This window comes from Kogia breviceps, chromosome 17 (assembly GCF_026419965.1).
Source record: "Kogia breviceps isolate mKogBre1 chromosome 17, mKogBre1 haplotype 1, whole genome shotgun sequence".
NCBI lineage: Eukaryota > Metazoa > Chordata > Mammalia > Artiodactyla > Physeteridae > Kogia > Kogia breviceps.
The window spans coordinates 2,511,494-2,537,685 of record NC_081326.1 but is presented as its reverse complement, the minus strand read 5'-3'; the positions used below and the strand labels follow the sequence as shown (position 1 = coordinate 2,537,685).

General features: G+C 43.4%; 1 protein-coding gene across 1 annotated transcript in view; it reads left to right on the top strand.

Annotated features, from left to right (window-relative positions):
* The window catches only part of OPRK1 (opioid receptor kappa 1), a 108,264-nt gene that overhangs the window by 41,808 nt on the left and 40,264 nt on the right, over positions 1-26,192 (top strand). Inside the window, exon 4 of the mRNA XM_067017562.1 lies at positions 19,930-19,988. Within this exon, the coding sequence (XP_066873663.1) occupies positions 19,930-19,988 (59 nt within the window). The remainder of the gene's footprint in view (positions 1-19,929; positions 19,989-26,192) is intronic.

The following is a 26,192-nucleotide window of genomic DNA, read 5'->3' as shown; positions in this document are numbered from 1 at the left end:
GGCTAGAAGTCTGAAGTCAAGCTGGCGGCCAGGCTGTGCTCCCTCCGAAGCTGCGAGGAAAGGATATTTTCTTACCTCTTCCAGCTTCTGGTAGCCCCAGGCTTTTCTTGGCTTGTGGCAACGTAATTCTAATCTTCACACAGATTCTCCCTATATGCCTGTCCCTGTGACCAAATTTCCCCTTTTTATAAGGACATCCGTCATATTGAATTAGGGCCGACCTTAATGACCTTATTTTAACTTATCTACCTCTGTAGAAACTCTGTTTCCAAAGAGGGTCCCATTGTTAAGTCCTGGGGGTTAGGACTTCCAGGGGTCTTTATAAGGGAAACAATTCAACCCATAAGCATCCTATAGCAGGTAATGCCAGCTGTTATGTTTCAATTCCTATTCCATGCACAGAGAATGTTTGCTTTCTCAGCTGCTCCCTGTTTGAGTTCCAAAGAGGCATTGGAAAATGGCGTGCAAATACAAATGAGACTCCGTAATCACAGTAGTAGGGATGGCTGACTAGCTCCTTTCCTGTCACTTTGTTCCTTTGTTCTCTGGCCAGATTTCCGGAACTTCATGCAGAGGCCTGAAATATTTTGAGAACAGTCCGTTCTGCCTCTTCAGGGAAGTTTTGTCCCGGTAACAACATCGTCTATAACTCAAGGCTGTTTACCCATTTTCTGTGCTTAGTGATAGCTCTTGAAGACACTCCATCACAAAGGCAGACTTCCTCATGGCATTCAGGACCAGGGACCATCTGACTTTTAATAACCTGGTTAGTTGCTATCGTATAGGCTTCAAGCTGCTGTGTAACTTGGAAGTCTTATTTTAAATTTTAAAAACTGTTTATCTTTTTGTTTCTAAATTAAAGTCAATGTGTTGGAAAAGAGTCAAATGAAAACTTTACGTGCTTAAAATGTGCACACCGTCATTTTACGTTTTTGAAAGTCATTTTAACCCTGGTAGTTGTGTTGCTATGATTATTTTAGAAAGCATTTTATAGACAACAGAATTCTGGAGGAACAGGATATAGAAGGTCTTTAAATCCACTTGTCTGCCTTTGAGCAGAGTCACCTTGGTCAAAGCCTACCACCATAACTTATGATTTTTTTTTTTTTTTTTGGTACGCGGGCCTCTCACCGCTGTGGCCTCTCCTGTTGCGGAGCACAGGCTCCAGACGCACAGGCCCAGCGGCCACGGCTCACGGGCCCAGCCACTCCACGGCTCGTGGGATCCTCCCGGACCGGGGCGCGAACCCGCGTCCCCCGCATCGGCAGGCGGACTCCCAACCACTGCGCCACCAGGGACGCCCCATGACTTATGATTTTTAAGGTCAAAATGCAAACTCAAACCGCATGGGTAATGAACAAGGTCCTGTTCAAGAGCTTTGGTCGCCTGTTGTCGGGAGGAATGCGACTCTCGGCCTGGCTCCGCGGCCATGCACCGCCTGCCTTGAAATAATACAGACTTTGGCTCCAGAGACTTGAGACTATTCTTCTTAGAAGAGGCGTCTTTGTGCTTCTTCCTTCAAATAGACTTCAAATGCTTCTCAAGGAGGGAAAGCAGACAATGAAAAAACTTTCTGAAATATGTTCCTAACTTGTGTTGCACAAGTACTCCTTGGGCATATGCAACCACAAGGCCTTTAGGTAACAGTTTGTGGCATGAAAAGCCCTTTAACCTACATGATCTCCTTTGGGTCCTCAGCCATTTCCCTTGTGAGAGAGGCAGAACATTATCGTGACCATTTTCCAAGGCGGGGGGCACCTGTGGCTTGTGGAGACTAAGCGTAGTTTTGAAGGGCTGACAAAAATCAGAGCTAGAACTACGTTTCTGGAGCTGTTCTATTATACCAACCTTAATTACACCAGGGAAGCCTGTTTTTTTTACTCTGTGAAAGGAAATGTACTCAACTCACGGGGTGGCTGAGATGAATAAATGAGATGTGTCCCCAGGATCTAAAACATTATTTGCCATCACATAGGGTGCTCAACAAATATCTGCTGGATAAAAGGGATGAATGAAAAAGTAAATTTTAAGCACTGGGCCCAGTGCCTGGCACAGAGTACGTACTCAGTAAATATAAGTTATTAATATTAAGGACAGATGATACTATTGAACAGATCTTGGGGTTGTTCTTTCTTTCCATTAGTGTTTATAGATTTTCTTTGAAGATGGAAATTCGTATTTTATGCATAACCAATGTGACCTGATTCAACTGCTATTTATTTAAATCACGTTGGCTTTTTCCCCACCAAGGAAGGGTATGTAGAACTTCTCATCGTTTCATATTTAGTGGAGGTATCCCACAGGCCAGGCAACTTGCCAGACCATGGAGAGACAGAAACTGCTCTTAGCGTGGCCGTTAGACAGGATCCTATTACTGAAGAAGATTCATGGGACCCAAACTGGCCACGCTCACAAATACTCAGTTTGTCATAGAAAAGGATTCAACACAGCAACAGCGTTGAAGTGTGGACATGCATCCGAGCCAGAGGCTGCCTGTCAGCAAGGAGGGCTGAGTGCCAGGGTGACCTCTCTAGGGTCACTCCAGGACACACGCATCTTCTCAGGTCGGGAACCACCGAGGTGAGCACGGGACACCTCAGAACCAGAGACCGCGAGACAGAGTCTCAGCAGCGCTTCTTATGCACAGCTGGGCACGTGCGTGCATTCTTGTTATGCAACCAGCCCCAGCGGCAGAGGCTTCCAGAGTGTCATCGAGACGCTTTCATCCATAAGCAGCGCTGATGATCTAGTATACACCGTCTGAAACTTGCCTCAGACCCATGGCTGCAGAACAGCGTCACTAGTCAGTAGGTTTCACTCCTTGACCAGGGGTCAGTTCAATAAAGACAAATTTCTTCTTCAGCAAATCATCTCAGGCCAAGTGCAGGGCTGCTGGAATGAACTCCGTGCCTAGCTCCCCTCCTTGACTTGCGCTCAAGGCCTTCCTGTGACAAAACAATCACTACTAGTTGGATGGCAGTTATTAGCCTTGCAAGAGTGTATAATCAGGTAGACAACCAAAGTGCACAGATTCCAAACATTGTAAATAAGCAGTGAAGGGTTGGTGTGGCTTTCAACAGGCAGCTGTGCCATCCAGTAATAGCAGTGCAGACTTTCTCAAGTTTTGAGAATCACTTTACAACTATTTTCCCTCTCTGATCTATAGCTTTCTGGACTTTATGGTACACATCTGTGGAGTGATTAAGAACCGGGATGAATTTATCACTAATCATGTCTAAATCTTTATGAGAATTCCTCCCCAGAGGGATAACACCCTCAGAGGACTCACTGATTTACCAATGCATTTGACTGTCAACTTCCGCACTGTCGTACGTTTTATCAGCTTCTACAATATTAGTTTTGCCTATGATTCTCGTTTTGCCCCAAACAGCGGCATCATATAGCACTCGGGTACAGGCTCACAACATGAATCAGACTTCGTTATAGTATAATTGTTCTATTACTCTCAACAATATCTACCTTTTCCATATGCCATATGTTATATTATCTCTCAAAGGAGTACGAAATAGATACCACGTCTCTGTTGTTCTAGGATTTTGACACTTGTGAGGATACAGCTAAATTCCTTTTCTGAGGTGACACGATTTAACAGGCGTTCTCAGTGCCAGTGTCCCACGCGGGACTCCTCTATGTTCCCTTAGAAACACTCTTGCCCTGTTGAAAATGTGTTCAATATCCATGAGTTGCACTCAACTTCAGTTGTGGCACTAAAGCCTAGCGAGAAACCCTCAGTGACGTGCATTCTCCAGGGACGGCGTCTTTAGACCAGGTGGCCCACCCGTCTCCCGCGAATGCACTGGCAGAACCCAGCCACCTGGTCCCACCTCCCTGCAGGGGTGAAGCGGAGCCTCCGTGTTGCTGAGTCCACCCGTCAAAGCCACAGACGATCAGTCACAGACAACCCCAAATCTCCAGGACCCCCATTAGGAAAGGTGTTTTTCTTGCTCACATCGCCGTCAGGTACAGTCCAAGTGGATCCTGGCTCTTCTCCAAGCAGTGACTCAGGGACCCAGGGAGCTCCCATGTTTCAACTCCCCTCCCAACCCAGTAGAGGAACCCCCGCTACTTGGTGAGCACTGGTGGTCTTTTTCACGCTACCTAATGATTCATTCCAGATGCAAGGTAAAAGGAGGAGAAAATACCAAAGTTCAACTTCTTGTGAATTATCAGCAGATTGAAACTTATTCCTTCTGTAATTTTATTTTATTTTTTTTATTATTTTTTTATTTGGCTGCGTTGGGTCTTCATTGCTGCGCGCGGGTTTTCTCTAGTTGAGGCGAGCGGGGGCTACTCTTCGTTGCGGTGTGCGGGCTTCTCGTTGCGGTGGCTTCTCTTGTTGCGGAGCACGGGCTCTAGGCACACGGGCTTCAGTAGTTGCGGCACATGGGCTCAGCAGTTGTGGCACACGGGCTTAGTTGCTCTGTGGCATGTGGGATCTTCCCAGACCAGGGCTCGAACCCGTGTCCCCTGCATTGGCAGGCGGATTCTTAACCACTGCGCCACCAGGGAAGCCCTTCAATTGATTTTAACATTAACATTAAAAGCAAAACTCAGCCTTAGGATTCACTAACATGGGTTCCCTAATACATGGGCACAGAAAGATCACAACATCACCAAATGCATTTACACCAGAGTAGAGGAAAGCACTGGGATGTTTCTCTACAATGGTAGGTTTCAGGAGTTTGCTTCTAGAAAAATATTCTAAAATGGTGACAACTAAAGAAGCAAGTGTTTGCTGTAACCAGAACGTGAACTTGGAGCAGAAGACCTGTATTCTAATCCCAGTGATACTGATTGGCTGTGTGTCCTTGAGATAATCTTTCACATCTTTGCATTCATGTTAGGCTTCTAGTCGACTCATCAGTTTTAAACAGAATTTCGTCTCTTAGGAAGAGACAGAGCGTTTCAAGGACAATTTTGAAAGGTCTAAATTCCAATCACAATTTCCTTTGTAAGGAAGGTAGAAAATGAGATGTAAACTACAGCAAATCCAAACTAATTACAGTTTGAACAAAAGAAATGGCCTGAATGGAAACTATAATTGCTGGTGAAAACCTTCTATTAAGTAAATATGTTGCTTTGTCAAAACAATATGGCAAAAGGATTTAAATATTTCCTTTGCTCTTTTATTTTGAAATCTCATAGTTAAAAAAAATGCAAACAATTACTAGATGAATTACTGAAAAACCATTCTCTGAAGGAGCTGACATTTCATCAATCTGATGAAAATTTGAGCTCCTATATATAGTTCCTTAACTGGGATACTAGGCATTTTAGGAAGAAATCTTAGCTAGGATATTTGATAGTTAGAACGCTTGACTGTGAACAAAATTATTTTTGTACAATTAATTTTCTCTGTATTAAAAAATTCTGTCTGCTAATATGATTCAGGAACTCCTAACTAAAAAACAACTAATCTTTGCCAAAGTTCCTTGAAAAGTCAGTTTGGGATGTGAAAGACATTTTATCCTAGAAAATGGTGACACATCTATATAACCCACAGAAACCTATGTAATCACTTGGATGACCTATGTTAAATTTCTTTTTAAAAAAGAATGTATCTAGAAATTACATGTCTAAGGAAAAGCAGTTAAATTAAACAAAGATTGGAGGTTGTATCAGGCAGTATTCTTGGTTGGAAGACCCAGCAATGGATTCTAACTAACTTCCAAATTGATAGGGAGAATATTGTGTGGTTTACAGTGTCAGAGGACTAGACAAGAGGCTTGGAAACATGACAGGATCTTGGAGGTTTGGCCGTAAGGCACACCCCTGAGAGTGGTCCTGAAGGTCATGACCTCCCTCCTGGCAGTCCCGGAGCCTCAGTGCTGCAGCCCTGGGACTCAGTGCATTTTTTTTTTCCCTGTATCTTTTTAAAAAAATTTTTTTTAAATTTCATTTAATTTATTATTTTATACAGCAGGTCCTTATTAGTCATCAATTTTATATACATCAGTGTATACATGTCAATCCCAATCGCCCAATTCATCTCGCCACCCCCCCACCCCCCCACAGCTTCCCCCCTTGGCGTCCATACGTTTGTTCTCTACATCTGTATCTCAACTTCTGCCCTGAAAACCGATTCATCTGTACCATTTTTCTAAGTTCCACATACATGCGTTAATATACGATATTTGTTTTTCTCTTTCTGACTTACTTCACTCTGTATGACAGTCTATAGATCCATCCACATCTCAACAAATGACCCAATTTTGTTCCTTTTTATGGCTGAGTAATATTCCATTGTATATATGTACCACATCTTCGTTATCCATTCATCTGTCGATGGGCATTTAGGTTGCTTCCATGACCTGGCTATTGTAAATAGTGCTGCAATGCACATTGGGGTGCATGTGTCTTTTTGAATTATGGTTTTCTCAGGTATATGCCCAGTAGTGGGATTGCTGGGTCATATGGTAATTCTATTTTTAGTTTTTTAAGGAACCTCCATACTGTTCTCCATAGTGGCTGTATCAATTTACATTCCCACCAAGAGTGAAAGAGGGTTCCCTTTTCTCCACACCCTCTCCAGCATTTGTTGTTTTTAGATTTTCTGAGGATGCCCATTCTAACTGGTGTGAGGTGATACCTCATTGTAATTTTGATTTGCATTTCTCTAATAATTAGTGATGTTGAGCAGCTTTTCATGTGCTTCTTGGCCATTTTTATGTCTTCTTTGGAGAAATATCCATTTAGGTCTTCTGCCCATTTTTGGATTGGGTTGTTTGTTTCTTTACTATTGAGCTGCATAAGCTGTTTATATATTTTGGAGATTAATCCTTTGTCTGTTGATTTGTTTGCAAATATTTTCTCCCATTCTGAGGGTTGTCTTTTCGTCTTGTTTATGGTTTCCTTTGCTGTGCAAAAGCTGATAAGTTTCATTAGGTCCCATTTGTTTATTTTTGTTTTTATTTCCATTACTGTAGGATGTGGATCAGAAAAGATCTTGCTGTGATTTATGTCAAAGAGTGTTTTTCCTGTGTTTTCCTCTAAGAGTTTTATAGTGTCCGGTCTTACGTTTAGGCCTCTAATCCATTTTGAGTTTATTTTTGTGTATGGTGTTAGGGAATGTTCTAATTTCATTCTTTTACATGTAGCTGTCCAGTTTTTGCAGCAGCACTTATTGAAGAGACTGTCTTTTCTCCATTGTATATCCTTGCCTCCTTTATCATAGATTAGTTGACCATAGGTGTGTGGGTTTATCTCTGGGCTTTCTATCTTCTTCCATTGATCTATGTTTCTGTTTTTGTGCCAGTACCATATTGTCTTGATTACTGTAGCTTTGTAGAATAGTCTGAAGTCAGGGAGTCTGATTCCTCCAGCTCCGTTTTTTTCCCTCAAGATTGCTTTGGCTATTTGGGGTCTTTTGTGTCTCCATACAAATTTTAAGATTTTTTGTTCTAGTTCTGTAAAAAATGCCATTGGTAATTTGATAGGGATTGCACTGAATCTGTAGATTGCTTTGGGTAGTATAGTCATTTTCACAGTATTGATTCTTCCAATCCATGAACATGGTATATCTCTCCATCTGTTGGTATCATCTTTAATTTCTTTCATCAGTGTCTTATAGTTTTCTACATACAGGTTTTTTGTCTCCCTAGGTAGGTTTTTTCCTAGGTATTTTATTCCTTTTGTTGCAATGGTAAAAGGGAGTGTTTCCTTAATTTCTCTTTCAGATTTTTCATCATTAGTGTATAGGAATGCAAGAGATTTCTGTGCTTTAATTTTGTATCCTGCAACTTTACCAAATTCATTGATTAGCTCTAGTAGTTTTCTGGTGGCATTTTTAGGATTCTCTATGTATAGCTGGCTCAGCGGCCATGGCCCACGGGCCCAGCTGCTCCACGACATGTGGGATCCTCCTGGACCGGGGCACAAACCCGTGTCCCCTGCATCAGCAGGTGGACTCTCAACCACTGCACCACCAGGGAAGCCCCTGGAACCCTTTTCTTTAATAAAATATTTACAGAAAAGTCTATAAAGTTACCTCTTTGCATAGGGTAAATTCCTGTATAACATGAGATGTAATTAAAGCAGTCCTGGAAAGCAAACTAAGAGTTGAAATCTTTTTTTTTTTTTTTTTTTTTTTGCGGTACGCGGGCCTCTTACTGCTGCGGCCTCTCCCGTTGCGGAGCACAGGCTCCGGACATGCAGGCCCAGCGGCCATGGCTCACGGGCCCAGCCGCTCCGCAGCACGTGGAATCCTCCCGGACCGGGGCACAAACCTGTGTCCCCTGCATCGGCAGGTGGACTCTCAACCACTGCGCCACCAGGGAAGCGCAAGAGTTGAAATCTTGCTCTTAAAATAAGGCCCCTTAATGCTCCTGGATGCCTCCTATATTCAAGCCGGAGCTGTCTGGGGTTGTGGAATTTCAGCTGACACCTCTGCAGTTACGTTTCTGCAGCCTTTGGCTCCTCCATCCACGGAATCCAAACAGAGAACCTCATGTTCATCTAAAATGTTTCCTTTGCCACTTCAGCTGAAATCTTGGCAACATTCTTGCATCTCCTCAAACTGCATTCTGTTAAAATCTTTAGCAAAATGAAAGCAAATATTTTTGTTTTTCCTCAGCCTTCCTTTATGACTTTATTCTAAGATTTTTCAGAATACTTGATTAAAGAATACGAGTTCTGGTTGTTCCAAAAATCTTTAGGTGTTAGCTTCTTTTCTCATCTGTGTTTATCCAAGTTAAAGATGTAATCCTTATAGAAATAGAGAGTAGAATGGTGGTTGCTAGGGGACTGGGGGGGGTGGGGGAAATGGGGAGATGTTGATCAAAGGGTACAAACCTCCAGTTATAAGATGAGAAAATTCTGAAGATCTAATGCACAGCATGGTGACTAGAGTTAATAATACTGCACTGTATACTTGAAAGTTACTAAGAGAGCAAATCTTTAATGTCCTCACCTCCCCACACCCACAATTATAATTACACGAGGGGCTGTATGTGTTAATTAACCTTATGTGGTAATCATTTAGCAATACACACATGTATCATGTATTATGTTGTATACCTTAAACTTACACAATGTTATATGTCAATTATAGCTCAGTAGAGCTTGCAGGATGTAGGGGAGAGCTATAATCCTTAAGTGAAAGCACCATCCCTTGGTTCCATGGTTCTGAAAACATTTGCAAATTCAGATGAACATCATTTGAAAAATTGTCTTCCACTTGGTGTGTTATGTATTAGAGATTCCCTACATTACCCAAGAAAATGAGTCTCCACGCAAGAGGGAGGGGATATGGGGATATATGTATACGTACAGCTGATTCACTTTGTTATACAGCAGAAACTAACACACCATTGTAAAGCAATTATACTCCAATAAAGATGTTAAAAAAAAAACGAATATGAGTCTTCAGAAAATCACAGCATAGAATTAAGCAACAAGTTTTTGAACTACTGTGCCTTACCTAAAAGTAAACTTCCACACAGGATGACTCCTTCATTTCATCTGGCATTCTAGGACCTTTAGGGTCCAGAGAACTTCAGTCAGCAGGAAAGAACGTATACCCCTCCTCACGTTCACGTCAAGTTTCTCGTTTCCTATCCCCTTGTGCATAAACAGTTGATTCTTTTTTTTTTTAACTTTAGAATTTTATTTTTTATACAGCCTGTTCTTATTAGTTATCTATTTTATACATCTTAGTGTGTATATGTCAGTCCCAATCTCCCAATTCATCACACACACACCTTTCCCCGCCTTGGTGTCCATACGTTTGTTCTCTGCATCTAAGCCGTTCATTCTTAATGTGAGAGCATTGGTATCCTCACATGGAAGAAGTTTTGGTCGTTTTGGAAAATTACTCAGTTCTATCAAATTCAGAGATAACTCCTAAAACTTCCATGTGATGTAACACAAAAAGCTACTGCATTAGTCAGGGTTCTCCAGAGGGAATTCCCTGGTGGTCCAGTGGTTAGGACGCTACGCTTTCATTGCCGAGGGCCGGGGTTCAACCCCTGGTCCCTGGTCGAGGAACTAAGATCTTGCAAGTGACGCGGACAAAAATAAAGAAAAAGAAAAACAAATTTCTGTTGAGTTTGGCAAACAACATATTAATGTCATGACAACCCTTACCTATAAGAAGGCTGTAGTTCAATAAAGAAGCACTTAGGCCGAGTGTCCGGACAAGGCACTCTACCAGTTTGCTCTTTCTAGATGCATTCCAGCTGTGCATTTACCCATTTTTTAGCCATTTATTTTTCAGGTATTATTATGTCGAGTTAGGAACTCAACTGATGGGAACATGGTATGTTCATTTGGATTTCATCTACATAACTTATTAACCAAATTATTTTTGTTACAATACACCCTTCTGATTGAAAATAATTTGAATTCATTATAAAATTGTTTATTGAATTTTACAAATACATTAAGACTCAAATGTTTATGGCCAATAAAACTAATAATTATTTCCATATCAGTTTAAGGCAATGCTTACCTTTTAGAAAAAATATAATGAGAAATATTTTAAGATGTTTTAAGAAAACAATTTCTAATTTATCAGCATAATTTGATTTCACAAGAGAAAACTGTTAACTGAATAAAAAGAACTTTCTGAAACATTAAGAGCAATATCTTGCCTCTAATGGTAAGGTGCTGTATTTATCCAGGGTTACATAAAGGGCGACAAGAAATATGTAGAAATACCCTGGAGGGAAGGGGCCTTTTTCATATGGTGGTGTACCTGGTGAGTGTTGGGGAGAGGTCACTACATATTTGACTAACCTCTCAGGTCCTAAACTTAATTTGATCAGTTCGAAAATGCTTTCGGGACTTACTTCCATGGCCTTAGCACAGAGACTATGTGCTCAGGTGTGGGTTTTATTATTACTATGAGGCACCCAAATTCATGAAAGATTGATGCATAAATAAGAATGAATGTTACTAGCTTACAGCTGTTAGATACAGAGGCTCTTATCCGCTATCTAAGACACTTCCTTTCCTTGAAGAGTTGGGAAACTGAATTTATTATCTGAAAGTGCTAAATGGGCAGGAATATAGAGCAAAAAGAATGGGATTGTCTTAACGATTTGCCCATTCAGGGCATGGAAGAGTATGGTGAATGATGCTTATCTCATCACAGAGTGAACTTGTGGCCAGAAAGTTCATGCTACCCAGATCTGGATTTTTCCTGCAGATAGTATTTATGAAGTATTCTCTAGGTAATTTACAATGACATTTTCCTGAATTCTCACAATGACACCGTAAAGAGCTAGCTATCTTAAATGCCCAGGTTACAGATGAGCAAATCGAGATTCTGAGACGTTAAACAGTTGGCCCAAGGCTATGTTCCCAGTAGGTGGTAAAAGGACTCAAACCCTGCTGTTCTGGTAACAACAGTGGTTCTCAAACCATTTTGATCTCAAGACCCCTTTACATTATTAAAAACCATCAAGAACTCCAAAGAGCTTTTTATTCATGTGAATTATATCTCTTGATATTTACCATATGAGAGAAAGAAAGTGAGACTCTTAAAAATATTTGTTAATTTGTTTTAAAATAACAATAAATTCATTACACAATAACATAAATGATATATTTTTTAAAGAAAAAAACTCTTTTTCCAAAACAAACAAAAAATTAGTCAAAAGAGAGGCACTGTTTTGCATTCATGCCAGTCTCTTTAATGACTGTTCTGTCTGCAGCAATACGTTGTTTTGGTTGAAGTACAGGAAGCAAACAGGAGAACTGAAGAACGTAGAGACACCAAGAACTTATTAGTTTTTAAGAGTGCTTTCCTTTGGGAGCGATCCAAGCACCCGAATCTAAGTATCTCTATGGGGAAACCCAAGGAAAGAAGGGAAAATGACTCAAGAAAAGTGAATCCTGTCACATACTATCTCTCTCACAGTTCTTCTCTGAGATTGCCCTCCTCAAATGCCGCCAGCATCTATTGCTTCTAATTTGTTGAATTTCCCGGGTCTTGTGCCCCCTACCCTTTGCAGTAACCCTGTCATAACACGTCACCTTCCAGTGAAAGTTGCATTTGCTCTTGTGGCCCAACCCAGTCCCATTAGACTGTAAAGTGGACAAGAGCAGGAACTCTATCAAAACCCAGCTAGAACCCCAACTCCGAGCACGTGCCAAGCACTGAAAATGTACTCTGCGAGCATCTATCTTAACAAAGAACTAAATGAATAAATGTATACCCAACTCAAATCAATCTCATCTCTACTAAAACACAACCCACTTCACATCGCCAGCTTCTCAATGCTACCCCATCCTCCTTCTTTTTTTTTTTTTATTAATTAATTAATTTATTTATTTTTGGCTGCTTTGGGTCTTTGTTGCTACGCGCGGGCTTTCTCTAGTTGCGGCGAGCGGGGGCTACTCTTCGTTGCGGTGCGCGGGCTTCTCATTGCGGTGGCTTCTCTTGTTACGGAGCACGGGCTCTAGGCGTGTCCAGAGCGCTTCATATGGATAAAAAAAATTGTGTCCCCAGCGCGGGGGTCCATATCATCTGAAGTCCTGCCATGGGGTGACATCAACTCAGTCGTACTCCCTTCTGAAACCTGAGACGTCCACAGCCACTAATGACGTTCACTATAGAAGGGTGGGGGGGGGGAGAAGGGAGAAAATAGCCCACTGACATAAGATTTTACTGCTCTGGTCCCCGGTTTTGTAGTTGGTCACGAGATCCGAACTCGCCAGCATGACTGCCATTTTCCACAGCTCATTGTATCTTCCCGCTACTCTCTGCCGGCACCTCGGCCGAAGAGCTCTTTAGTGACTGAGGTGACCCAAACCTTTACGCACGTGGGTCTGAGGCCACAGCGGTTCTGTTTTTACAGCGTCACCACAGTTGTTATTGCATATAATTCTCTGACAAGGGACTGCCCAAGAGGCGCCCCTGAGAGCCCTCTGGATCCCTTGCTGGGCCAGCCTTTCATTGTTTTGCTGCGGCAAATGCACTTTCCCGTGCAGGTCGCACAGCAGGAAGAACTCCCAAGAGCTAAGAAGCAGCCTCAGCTCCCAGCTTAGCCGAACCGGGGTTGCACTTCCCGGTGGAAGCGCTCCTTCTTGGGTATTTGAACCTTCAAACCTACTTAATGGAAACCAGTGGGGAAAGAAAGCACAATTTTCTTATATAGGCTACTGGGTAAAAGGGCGATAGAGGCCACTGTCATTTCGTCTCTGCCTCGGTTCTCTGACCAGGGTACTCTAGGTGTAGGAGGCAGGAAACCACGGATTCGCCTCTGATTTAAGGCACACAGTTCACCCTATAAACAGTGTCCCAAACTCACCGGTGTCATATGTGCCCGATGGTGAAATAACTGAACCCTCTACTGGCAGTTTTCCCACCCCATCAAGCCAGCTACTTCTGGGCGATGGATAAGATATGTTAACTCTGTGGGCATGACCCCCTTTCCAAAAAATAAAACAGAAGGCGACGACGTGATCGGAGGCAATTTTGATTGAGATATGTTGAGAACAGCGGCCCTCTGTAGGTTCACTGATAGCGCTCTAGACAAAGAAGGTAACGCAGATCTGGGGGACGCGGGGAGCCCACCCGAATCAGGCGGGCAGGCCATTCCTCAGAGTGACGGAGTCACACTGAACGCTCAGGGTTTCCTCCGTGTTCACAGGCTGTGGCACCGATAGCGATGGCACTTGGGCTGACACTGGCAAGGGGCAGCCTCACCAGCCGTTGCTGAGCTGTCGGATGCATGGACTCCATCCCCGCCATAGAGACTTCTTTGTGCAGGCGTCCGGGAAGCAACCGTGAAGGTGGCAAAAAGGGCTGCCTGACACCCGCAGGGTGCTCATTTCACCCGCGGGGCGCCTCTGCTGGTGGCAGTACTCAGCTGTCCTCACGTGCCGTGCACATCCCCACAGGACTAGCCGCACACCTTCCCCTGCGGGAGTCCAGCTCCTGCAGGTCCAGGAACACCCGCGGGGTGGACAGCGTCGGCGAGGGGAGGTTAAATAAATCAACAACACTGTGTGTGTGTACAAGCATGGTCTCTCTCTACTTTATTTTCTCACAGTCAGGTTTATATACCCTAAGTGATTACATCATCAGGTGCTTAGCTAAAACCTCGGAAGATATTCACAATAGATTGTACCTAATATTTCTAGATGTACTTTTAAAGTAATCCTAAAGGTTCTCAAAACATCATTGTTTTTTCTTAGAGTAGGTTCAGTCCGTACTGATAACAAAGCCAAGCTAATATGTAACAAGCCATTAAAAGAAACTATGGAGGAGGAAGTTTCCCAAACTTTCCTATGGGTCCCAGAGGTCCGCATGGACAGGTTTTTAATAATGTATCCCCTAAATCATCTACGATATTTTTCACAATTTAATCTATCACTGTGTTTTTCTGGGCAAGAAGCTTTGAATGGACGAGTCAACAATTCCAATGTTGGCAGTCGACTCTGTATGATTAACTTATCCTTATACCAAAACCAACAATACCCATAATCATCTATTACTCCCATGTAGGGCCATTGTTTTTTTATTATTGGTGTTTTCCATAGAAACAACCCTACATTTCCAGGTTGTTTGTTTTTTTCCTCCCACCGGCCAGGGGCTGTTGTTAAAAAGTCCTAATTCGTAGGTTTTGGTTTGGGAGGGGGAAGGGGATGTTTGACACGGTTAAGCTTGGGAGGGGGGTGCAAACCCCCCATATGTGCTGTTTCAAGACAGAAGCACAAAATGACAGAACAGCTCAGAAGAGACGTGGTCAGCTTCCTGGGTGCAGCGCTGTCTTGGTGGTGTTCCGTGACCCTGCCGTGGCACCAACATTGCCCCAGTGTCCTTGCTCTTCTCAGATCCCTTTCTTAACTGGGCACCTCATCAGCCGCCGTCCATAAATCGCGTAGGTCCGTACCACACACCATGTCTTCCACGCTAGACTGGCCAAGCAGACGTCCTGCCCGAAGCTCTGCCCCCTGTCACGGCTTCCTATCAGAGCCACGTTTCAGGTGCCGTAGAAAGATGGAGATGCCCTTCTGGCTGGGGCCAGTATATGGGGCAGATTCAGCCGGAGATAGGCATGTTCTTTTCCATGAGTCGGTCCTGGGAAACTTTCCTGGAGGGAGGAGCTGTGAAGCAGTAGGAGAGGACCACTCGGTGGGTGCTGCAGCCCATCCGCATCCAAGCAGGGAGGGAGCCAGGCCATAGAGGCTCTGCTATGTCTCTTCCAGCACCTCCGGTCCATCAGTGCTGGGCACTGGCTGACTCAGCTGACAGCCAGTCAGAGCAGTTCAGGTTAACGCCTGCGTTCTAGAACAATGTCCAGGGGGATGGAAAGTGGATCCGCAGGGGCCAGTGAAGGACATTCCGGAAGGGGGCGGACTTGGCATCTTCCCGCCTTGTCTCCGCCGCTTCTCTTCCCCCTTCCCTGCCTTCTTCTTCACTCTGCCTCTGTCTCTCTCCTCCACAGCACACACACGCACACCCACAGTCACGCTCACACATGCGTGAGAAGAGGAGGCATCTTGCTGGTTGACAAGATAAATGTCATTTGTTGCCCTCCGTGATTGCAGATGGGCTTTTACAGGTTACTAGCAGTGCCCTAAAACATGGCTCTTCTGAAAATTTTGTGGAGCTTCTGGCTGCCTGAAAAGGAAGCTTGCTTTTCCAAAACATCGCACTTCGGAATAGTCAGAGTCTGAAATGCACTGCCTCCGCCTAGCGATTTGAAGCCCTCGTGGGGAAACATTTATTTTAGGCGGCAGTCATTTCTTTGACAGCTCGTCTCGTGGGGAGCCATTATCATCAACATATTTTAAAATTCTGGAGCCATTGACATTTGTTTCGGAGCCCTTTAATTGAGTAATAAATAATGTTGAGGTATTGGGTTAAGGGCTGAGTTGGCTTCAGAAACGACTGATTTTTCTACAGAACTAATCAAGGAGTGTTTAAAAATCTATTCTGGGTGAACATAAATCATAAGACAGAAGAATAATTTTAAAGGGTGGTTTAAAAGAGTATAATGAAACAGTAGTGTGTGAGCTGCAGATTTTAAGAAATTGAAATTATGAAAAAAGATGAACCCTTACCTATTAAGTCCACACTTTGATCGCTAGTCACAGAAAGCAAATGTAACTGAAGTGGGTGCAAAACTTGGACAAAACGTACTCTTTCCCTCTGCTTTTCCTCTGAGTTCATGGGTTCTAATCAAATGCTTTTCTCAGAAGTAATACGTGACGTATTCAAATAAACAGACGCAAATTGTGCTTATTTTGATATTGTTGACAATATTAAGGTTAACTCAAGGGCATTCGTGCCATTCAAAAATAAGGAGCTGAAACTGATACACTGTGTTGTAAAGGAGAAACTAACACACTATTGTAAAACAGACTCAAATAAAGATGTTAAAAAAATAAATAAATAAAAAATTAAAAAAAATAAGGAGCTGAGATTTACAATACTGTAGAAAGCTTTTTAAAAAACGAGTCTAAACCAAAGCATCGGGTCTCTCGCGTGAACCCGGAACCCCAGAACTTTCTCGGCAGTGACTGCTCCTTCAGACCGTAGGCTGCAGACCGGACCGGACTTTAAACTGGCCTCCCGCAGCTTAAGGTCGTGCTTCCGGGGAGACCCAGCCCATTCTGAGTTCCTGTCTGGAGTTGCTCAGGGCTGTCTAAAGAATTTATTTTTTGTTCTAGTTAACACCAAGGGATGGGCGCTTGACCTCCCTTCCTTAGAGCTTTTGCTGAAAAGGGTTTACCATTGTGAATCCTTCCTCTGTGCCCTTGAGATGTGCATGTATGTCGCAGAGCTCAGGAGTGCCTTTCTCAAGGACCTGAAAGCCACTCTTTGAAAGAATCAGGAAGCATAGGGCCTCGGTCTTCCAGTCTCTGTGGGAGAATAAAATGCTAACTTTCTTAGCTGTCAGCCAGCAGACACAGCTGCCTGGTTGCATTTACACTGACCAAGACTGTGCCTTTTCCCTTCCCTGACTCTGCCGAGGCCCTGCTAGCCCCTCTCACTCCCTCACCCTCCCTTTAAAACATCCAGTCACTCAGCACAAACCGGAATGGGGCTCCACTCTCCCAAATGCCGGTAGTGACAATAGAGTATCCTCATCACCTTAACGAACGTCCACTTTGTTTATCTTTGACAAAACCACCTCTCCAGAGAGATCCCTTCTGTAACCATAAGTCATGAAACCTCCCCCCAGCAAGAGCTTTTTAAACTGTTTTCTTGTGCTGCTTCCAGTTCATCAAATTTCAGAACACGATGTAAAAATAAGAGTCGAAAATCAACCCCGAGAGATCCAGGTTTGGCTTATAATGATTTGCACATAAAGATTCTGCAGCCAGTTTGCAAAACAAATGTTATTTGCAAGCAATCGTGCAGTCGATTTGAAAGGAAAGAAGGAGAAGCTGTCTACAGTCTTTGGGATTTTTCCTTGAACAGCAGGTTAATTGGAGGGAAAAAGACTGAGAGCAAAGCCCTCTTAACATCTTGACCTTGCACTTGCCAGAGCGCAGCGTTCCCACGAGCTTGGAAGCTGAGTTTTCCATCCCAGGCAAATGTAGAAAAGCATATCCCACTCATCAGGAATGCAGTGAGATTATGAAAATGGAAAAGGGTGATAAAGAACTGGATTTAAAGTAACATTTAAAGCTTTTAAAAACCTTTTGTCAAATACAACCCATCGGGTTTCCTTGGTGGTGCAGTGGTTAAGAATCCGCCTGTCAATGCAGGCGACACGGGTTCGATCCTGGTTCGGGAAGATCCCACATGCCGCAGAGCAACTAAGCCCGTGCGCCACAACTACTGAGCCTGCGCCCTAGGGCCCGCGAGCCACAATTACCGGGCCCGTGTGCAACAACTACTGAAGCCCGTGCGCCTAGAGCCCGTGCTCTGCAATAAGAGAAGCCACCAGAATGAGAAGCCCGCGCACCGCAATGAAGAGTAGCCCCCGCTCGCTGCAACTAGAGAAAGCCCGCGCGCAGTAACGAAGACCCAATGCAGCCAAAAAAAAAAAAAAAAAAAAACCACAAAAACCCAACAGTTTGAAACTTTTCTCCTTTCCATCTGCTAAATGTGTATGAAATCTACAGTATGGGACTAAGAAAATATCTTCGCACATAGTAAATTTTCACTTATCCACAAAAGTTTAAAATCTGACACAACCAGGTATTTATTTACAATAGTATATGTTGGTAAAAGATATTTAAAAAGCCAACTCACATTAACTCAATAAGACTGGTTTTGTTATCACTTGGGACGTGCACAAGGCAGCCCAGATCACGTGTCTGTCGGCAGTTCTTTCTTTCTGGCTTAGAGAGGAGCCTGAGAGAGAAAAACAACCTTGCCCTCTTGGGAGCTCACTCCAGCTCAGCCCTGTCTACTCCCTGGGTTATGAAGCTTCTCTAGACCCTCTGTTCCCATGAGAGTAGCATTTTCCAGAAGGAACCTTGAAAATGTAAGCAAAGGAAAATGAATAAAATTCCATGCGTGCAAAGACATGGACGTGTTTGTACAGTACAGGCAGTTGGGACAGCAGAGCAGGTGGAGAACACAGCCCTTATTATCTTTTCTTCAACATTATCTGGCTGAGCTGAGCTACTATCTTTCAGTTTAAATTGATTCGAACTTTGAGTCTGAGCTGATAACATCTTAACAGGGAGATCAGCTCCGTGCTCTATGACCACCTAGAGGGGTGGGATAGGGAGGGTGGGAGGGAGACGCAAGAGGGGGTGGATATGGGGATATATATCTAATCATCTAAATATATTTTACTGCTTTCATATTTGTTCTAATGTTTTCTGCTATGCCAGCCAGCATGTCCTGACACTGAAATGACACTGTCTTAAAGTTTTTTCCTCCCCTTGTATTTATTAACCCATCTGAGAGAAAGCCTCACAGCAACGGTGGTTGGGATGACAGCCAACTCCAGAAAGATGATCTTTCAAACTAAAATAGGTTTAAATGCTGGATAAATATCAATTTTACAAACTGATAAATTGCAAAGAAGATCTGAATAATGCATGTGAACATATTATATATCTTGCATTGAAATGTTCAAATACTAATTTATTAAATGCTACATACAGTAAAAGGAGGACACAGAATAAATTTTTTTTCTCTGACATTGTTCAAAAAGAGCTTTTTCAATAAATTCTTAAAGTAAGCTGTAAATTTCCACCTTTATGGAAAAAAACATTTTTAGATAATGACTTAACTCTAATTCATTCTGAAAAGCAATGAATTCACTGCTTTTAAACATTTAGTCATTAAGAAATATCTAAAACGTTCCATACTTAGAAGAATTACAGTCTAATGGTCAAAATTCAAGCACTGAAAATCAGGGATATTTAGGTCTTGTTTTGCTCTGATCTATTGCATCAAGATGAGTCATCAATTCACCCAAATAATTTTGCTTAACAACACCAACAAAAATAATAACAAAATTACCTCTTCCCTGAAATATTCTTTCTCTTCTAAACCTACTTCTCTATGCCCCCAACTATTAAACTTATCTTTTTTTATAAATTTATTTATTTATTTATTTTTGGCTGCATTGGGTCTTCGTTGCTGCGCACGGGCTTTCTCTAGTTGCGGCGAGCGGGGGCTACTCTTCGTTGCGGTGCGCGGGCTTCTCATTGCGGTGGCTTCTCTTGTTGCAGAGCACGGGCTCTAGGCACGTGGGCTTCAGTAGTTGTAGCACGTGGTCTCAGTAGCTGTGGCTCGCGGGCCCTAGAGTGCAGGCTCAGTAGTTGTGGCACGCGGGCTTAGCTGCTCTGCGACATGTGGGATCTTCCCGGACCAGGGCTCGAACCTGTGTCCCCTGCATTGGCAGGTGGACTCTTAACCACTCCACCATTAGGGAAGCCCTAACCTAATAGCATTTATACATTGATTTTATATATAACTTTTGACTGTTTCTGATTAGAATCGAAAAAGATTACATTTTACCTTTTTTTGTTTTACCTTGGTAGATTGTTATTTGCAAGGAGAGGACAGAGAAAGGAGACACTGGAATTCCTGTAACAACCAGGTCAGTTTTTAAGTTTATTTTTTATTTTTTAAAATTATTTTTTTGGCTGCGTTGGGTCTTCACTGCTGCGCGCGGGGTTTCTCTAGTTGCGGTGAGCGGGGGCTATTCTCCGTGGTGGTGCATGGGCTTCTCATTACAGTGGCTTCTCTTTGTTGTGGAGCCCAGGCTTTAGGCATGTGGGCTCAGTAGTTGTGGCACGTGTGCTCAGTAGTTGTGGCTCGCGGGCTCTAGAGCTCAGGCTCAGTAGTTGTGGTGCACAGGCTTCGTTGCTCCGCGGCATGTTGCATCTTCCCGGACCAGGGCTCGAACCCGCGTCCCCTGCATCGGCAGGCGGATTCTCAACCGCTGCGCCGCCAGGGAAGCTCCTAAACTTATCTTTTTGAATTCTCCCAGGGCTTGTCTATTCTAGTGAGCAGATGCTTCAAATTCATCACTCTTACCTAGACCCACTACTCCTTTGGGACAGAGAACAGAAACACAAAAGGGGTTTTGGATTTAAGTGTGCATATTAAAAGGAAGAATCTATTAACTTCTAACTGGAATAAGCACTTACTGAAGCTTGGAATGAAGGAAATATTAACTAGGAAGTTTTGCAGGAGAGAAAGGTATAATGATGTTGGATGATTTAGTGTGTGGGCATGAGCCCAAACATTTATTTTATTAGTAGTATATTTTTCAGATATATAGAAATATATATTAAATTATACACACCCAGACTTAACATTTTACCATATTTGACTTCCATTTTTAAGATATAAATAGTATCTAAATAATCAAATCCCAATGCTATATCTCTTCCCTCTCCCTGCCTATAGTTTACCACTATCCTAAAGTTAGTTTGCATCTTTTTTATGTATGTTTTTAAACCTTTGTACCATATTTATATATATTCATATTGTATACACCTTACATTTTTCTAAATAATTGGTGTCAGACTGTGCATCCTTGCATTACTAAGTTTTATTCACATAATGTTATGTTTTTAAGATTCATACGTGTTGATAAGAGTAAATCTAGCACATTCACACCAAATGCAACGACTATATTTGTTTATCCATTTCCCTCTTTTTTTGCGGTACGCGGCCCTCTCACTGCTGTGGCCTCTCCCGTTGCGGAGCACAGGCTCCGGACGCGCAGGCTCAGCGGCCACGGCTCACGGGCCCAGCCGCTCCGCGGCATGCGGGATCTTCCCGGACCGGGGCACGAACCCGCGTCCCCTGCATTGGCAGGCGGACTCTAAACCACTGCGCCATCAGGGAAGCCCTAGATTTATCTTTTAAAAAATTTCTCAGTTGTTCCCTGGCAGCCCAGTGGTAAGGACTCGGTGTTTTCACTGCTGAGGCCCGGGTTCAATCCCTGGTTGGGGAACTAAGACCCTGCAAGCTGCGTGGTGTTGCAGCAAAAATAAAAATGAAGTTTCCCCTCCCCTGAGAACAAGGAGAATAAAGGGAACAGTGAACAGGCTGGAGAAGAAACATAACCTGACCTGAAAGTTAATCACTCCTTGTTTTACTTTGTCACTAATTTGTAGTAACTAGATTTGTGCTTTACAAAGCTAACCTCACAACCTGAAACTATGTAAGTTACATTCGGCACCCATCACCCCTAACTCTGTGTGAGTTACATCCGGTGCCTCTCACTCCTTAGCCTTATTATGTCCCAGGCACTTACATTCTTTCTATACACCCCTCGTAACAAATCACCCCCTATAGTTTTTGCATTTCAGAAACAAGGTCACTGGTGGATAAACCAGAGGCAAAGGACACAATTACCAGACTGCCCGACCCCAATTACCGGGCGGCCTGACGCCACCTCTGACTGTTTTGAGATAACGCAAAGGAGAGGAGGAATGCAAGACTTTGGGATCATTACTTTGACCCTTATCATGGACCCTGGCGTGCAAGCCCCACAGATAAAATCTTCTCTGATTCCCAAGGAGCGGGGCACAGCTCTGGAGGCGCTAGCCTGCTGTGTCTTCCCTTCTGCCTGGCATAAAAATAAAGCCATCTCTCTCTTCCTCCAAAATCCCTGTCTCCATTTTTCTGTTCGGCCTTGGTGCCCAGGGAAGCCGATATTTCAGCAACAGCAGCACAGCCAAAAGAATAAAATAAAATAAATTAAATTTGCCTTTCCAACTTAGTTTTCTTCTAATTTTATTTTTGAATTATTTTTATCATTCTTCTTTTTAAAATTTATTTATTTTATTTTTGGCTGTGTTGGGTCTTCATTGCTGCACGCGGGTTTTCTCTAGTTGTGGCGAGCGGGGGCTACTCTTCGTTGCGGTGCATGGGCTTCTCATTGCGGTGGCTTCTCTTGTTGTGGAGCACGGACCCTAGGCATGTGGGCTTCAGTAGTTGCAGCACGCGGGCTCAGTAGTTGTGGCTCGTGGGCTCTAGAGCGCAGGCTCAGTAGTTGTGGCACACCGGCTTAGTTGCTCCGCGGCATGTGGGATCTTCCCAGCCCAGGGCTCGAACCCGTGACCCTGTGATGGCAGGTGGATTCTTAACCACCGCGCCACCAGGGAAGCCCAATTTTCTTCTAATTTTAATTAGGCCAAGATCAGTATACCAAAAAAGGCACGTATCTAAATTGAGATGCTCATGACTGTAAGAAAGAGAATATATCCTTGTACATAAGAAAAGAGACGGAGGGAGTTTGAGGCTTAAGAGAAATCGCTGAGCTCATGAAAATCTCACTCTGGATTCCCGGTGGCAGTGGGACACCTCACAGGGGTTACACGGCCCCTCTAAGATTTCTAAAAGGAAGTCACTTCTACAACCACGTAACTCTCAGGTGCTAATGACACTTAGCTTTTTTTTGATAGTTTAAGTTCTCCAAACCCATTTAGTCAACAGATATTTATGAGCAACCATTCTGTGCCCAGAACGTCATTGTGCTTTACTGAACCATAAAGTACAAGAAAGAGATGGGATCCATGCTTTGAGAACATTTCAGTCTACCACCAAGGACTATCAGAATCTACACTACTGGGGCTTCCCTGGTGGCGCAGCGGTTGAGAGTCCGCCTGCCGATGCAGGGGACGCGGGTTCGTGCCCCGGTCCGGGAGGATCCCACGTGCCGCGGAGCAGCTAAGCCCGTGAGCCGTGGCCGCTGCGCCTGCGCGTCCGGAGCCTGTGCTCCGCAACGGGAGAGGCCACAGCAGCGAGAGGCCTGCGTACCGCAAAAAATAAAAAAACTCAAAATGGATTAAAGACCTAAATATAAGACTGGACACTGTAAAACTCTTAGAGGAAAACATAGGAAGAACACTCTTTGGCATAAATCACAGCAAGATTCTTTTTTGACCCACCTCCTAGAGAAATGGAAATAAAAACAAAAATGAACAAATGGGACCTAATGAAACTTGTAAGCTTTTGCACAGCAAAGGAAAAATTGAAAATTCTAATGCAGTGTAAGTATACACAAATATATTTATATTAACAGCTACATGATCTTTCAAGTTAAATGAGCTATCCCATCTAAAGCAGCTGGATTGTAAATACATGTAAAATTTTCTTTCCTTAAGGTTGTTTTTCATGCATTTGCATAAATGCAAAATGCAACTGCTCTTCCCAAGAAAAACCCAAAACTTATGGTTTATGAAGCTCACCTCTGACAGACAATGGGCTGACAGAATGAAGTTTTTTCCATAATGTATTCATAGCCTCACCTTTTTTCCTAAAGGTGCTCATTTATATTAGATAGATATTTGATAGATAAGAAAATCTCCAGTATTTACAGAAATATTTTTCTAGAAACTTTACCTAACAAAATTACTTGCTTACATAATTCTCCAAATATGTATGGCTTATCTGTGGAAGAATTTAATTTTTGTACTGATAGTTGAGTCATTTTCCCAAAATGGCTAGACATGAACCAGACTCATAAAGAAATTCTTTACCTAAGAATGTGTAATATTACTGTAATTAATAATCGGTGCAAAAATGAGAATTTCTGTTAAACTATATTTGCCATTACTGTTCTTGGCCCTCAGATTGGGCAGAGAAGTAGAGTAAGGCGGGATAAGGTGACCACTCATTACTGGCAAGAGAGATGTAAGAATCAGGCCGCCCTCAAAGTGGCTTCCCCATCTTCTCTTCGTTTCCTCCCCCCCTAGTTTTGTCTTAAAACTGAAGAAAACGTGGGTCACCCTCGTTGGCTGCAGGATAGAGAAATACACTGGTCAGTGCTTGAGCAGAGCAGAATTTTATGCGTGTGCAAGCTGGCCTCTGACTTAGCTTGAGTTTGCTGGGAAACTGATTCTGAGAAGGAGATTTGTGCAGAAGAGGTTTTCTGGGCAGCGGCCTGGTGATCAGCAGCTCTGGGGGAGAGGACAGTAAGGCTGGGTAGAGGGAGAAGTTTGAAGCATGATGCAGCTGCAGCAGAGGCCTCAGCCGCCCCTGGGCAGTGGAGACGAGGGTGAAGCTCTTAACTGAGGTCCTGGCACTTGACTGATAACCCCTGCTCTGTTTCCGACAGTCTAAATCTATAACAGCATGCACCACCTATTCCTGGCGGTCTCACTTTCTCGCCTGTAAAATAAGGACAAGGTTAGTAGTTCAAAACTGATTAACCCTTCAGATCATCCGAGGGTGTTTATTCAAGCCACACATTCCCTGAGTGACATGTAGATTCTGACTTGATAGATTTAAGGAGGGAGTAGAGCAGGGGGAAGGAGGGCTCCTAGAGTGGATATTTTTGACAAATGCCTTGGGTGAATCTGACGCATTCTTCCAAGCTAACATCCTAATACTCTCCAACTCCCAGTAATTTAATGCACAAAGAAGCATCACAGGCACATAGGAAAATCAGTGTTTCATCAGGTATCAGCGGGTGGGGCTGTCTCGGAAGTTTCAGCATCCACTCGCGCCGCATATCAGCATAACTGTGGGTGAGAAATGAAAGATTACCTGCCGGCTGTACACACACCCATCAGATGCATATGCAGACATAGCTATCTTATGACAGTCATTTAAAAATAATAAGAAGAGCTTTTATTTCTGTGCAAGTTAGATGAAAATTCTAGGATCTTCCGTGAAAGACAATCAATAATTTCAGTCCAATTTGGGAACATGAACAATTTTTGTGTATCCTATCTGTTTCTTATTATCATGGGAAATTGTCAGAATTACAGCATTTTATTTCTGAACTTGCAAAGAAATGCAAACAAGAAGAAGAGCGGGTTCTTCCATCTCTGTCACTGTGATTTCACAATTACCAGTTTCAGAAAATAGTATGTCAAGAAACGGAAGAATCTTAGGCTTCCGCAACATTGCTGTAACAGGTATTTCAGTTATGTAGGGGAATAGCTGAGACTATTTCCCATTCAAAACAGTCACTGTCACGAGCTAAACCAATTTTTCTCTGAAAAAGAGATAATTCTCAAAACAGTTACACTTTTAAATTGAGATACCTTGTAAAGGCAGGCTACAAAACATTAAAAAAAACAAAAACAAAAACCTAATACCGACTTTTTTGGGGGCAGGGGGCAGTGAATCTCTGAAGAATATTCTAACTAACTTACCAGTAACGTCTAACAAACTGTACAAACTAACTTACCCTGAGGCAGGTAATTATCTTCATGGGCAAGCCGACCTATCCATCAAAGCAACTCATTGGGGGCTTCCCTGGTGGCGCAGTGGTTGAGAGTCCACCTGCCGATGCGGGGGACGCGGGTTCGCGCCCCGGTCGGGGAGGATCCCACGTGCCGCAGAGCGGCTGGGCCCGTGAGCCGTGGCCGCTGCGCCTGCGCGTCCGGAGCCTGTGCTCCGCAACGGGAGAGGCCACAACAGTGAGAGGCCCGCATACTGAAAAAAAAAAAAAAAAGAAGAAAAAAAAAAAGACAAAAAGTTAAACATAAAGTTATCAGGCTTCCCTGGTGGCACAGTGGTTAAGAATCCGCCTGCCAATGCAGGGACACAGGGTTGATCCCTGGTCTGGGAAGATCCCACATGCCGTGGAGCAACTAAGCCCGTGCGCCACAACTACTGAGCTTATGCTCTAGAGCCTGTGAACCCCAACTACTGAAGCCCGCATGCCTAGAGCCCATGCTCCGCAACAATGAGAAGCCACTGCAATGAGAAGCCCGCACACCACAACGAAGAGTAGCCCCTGCTCGCCACAACTAGAAAAAGCCTGAATGCAACAACAAAGACCCAACACAGCAAAGTTTTCAGATGACCCAGTAATTCAATTCTTAAGAAT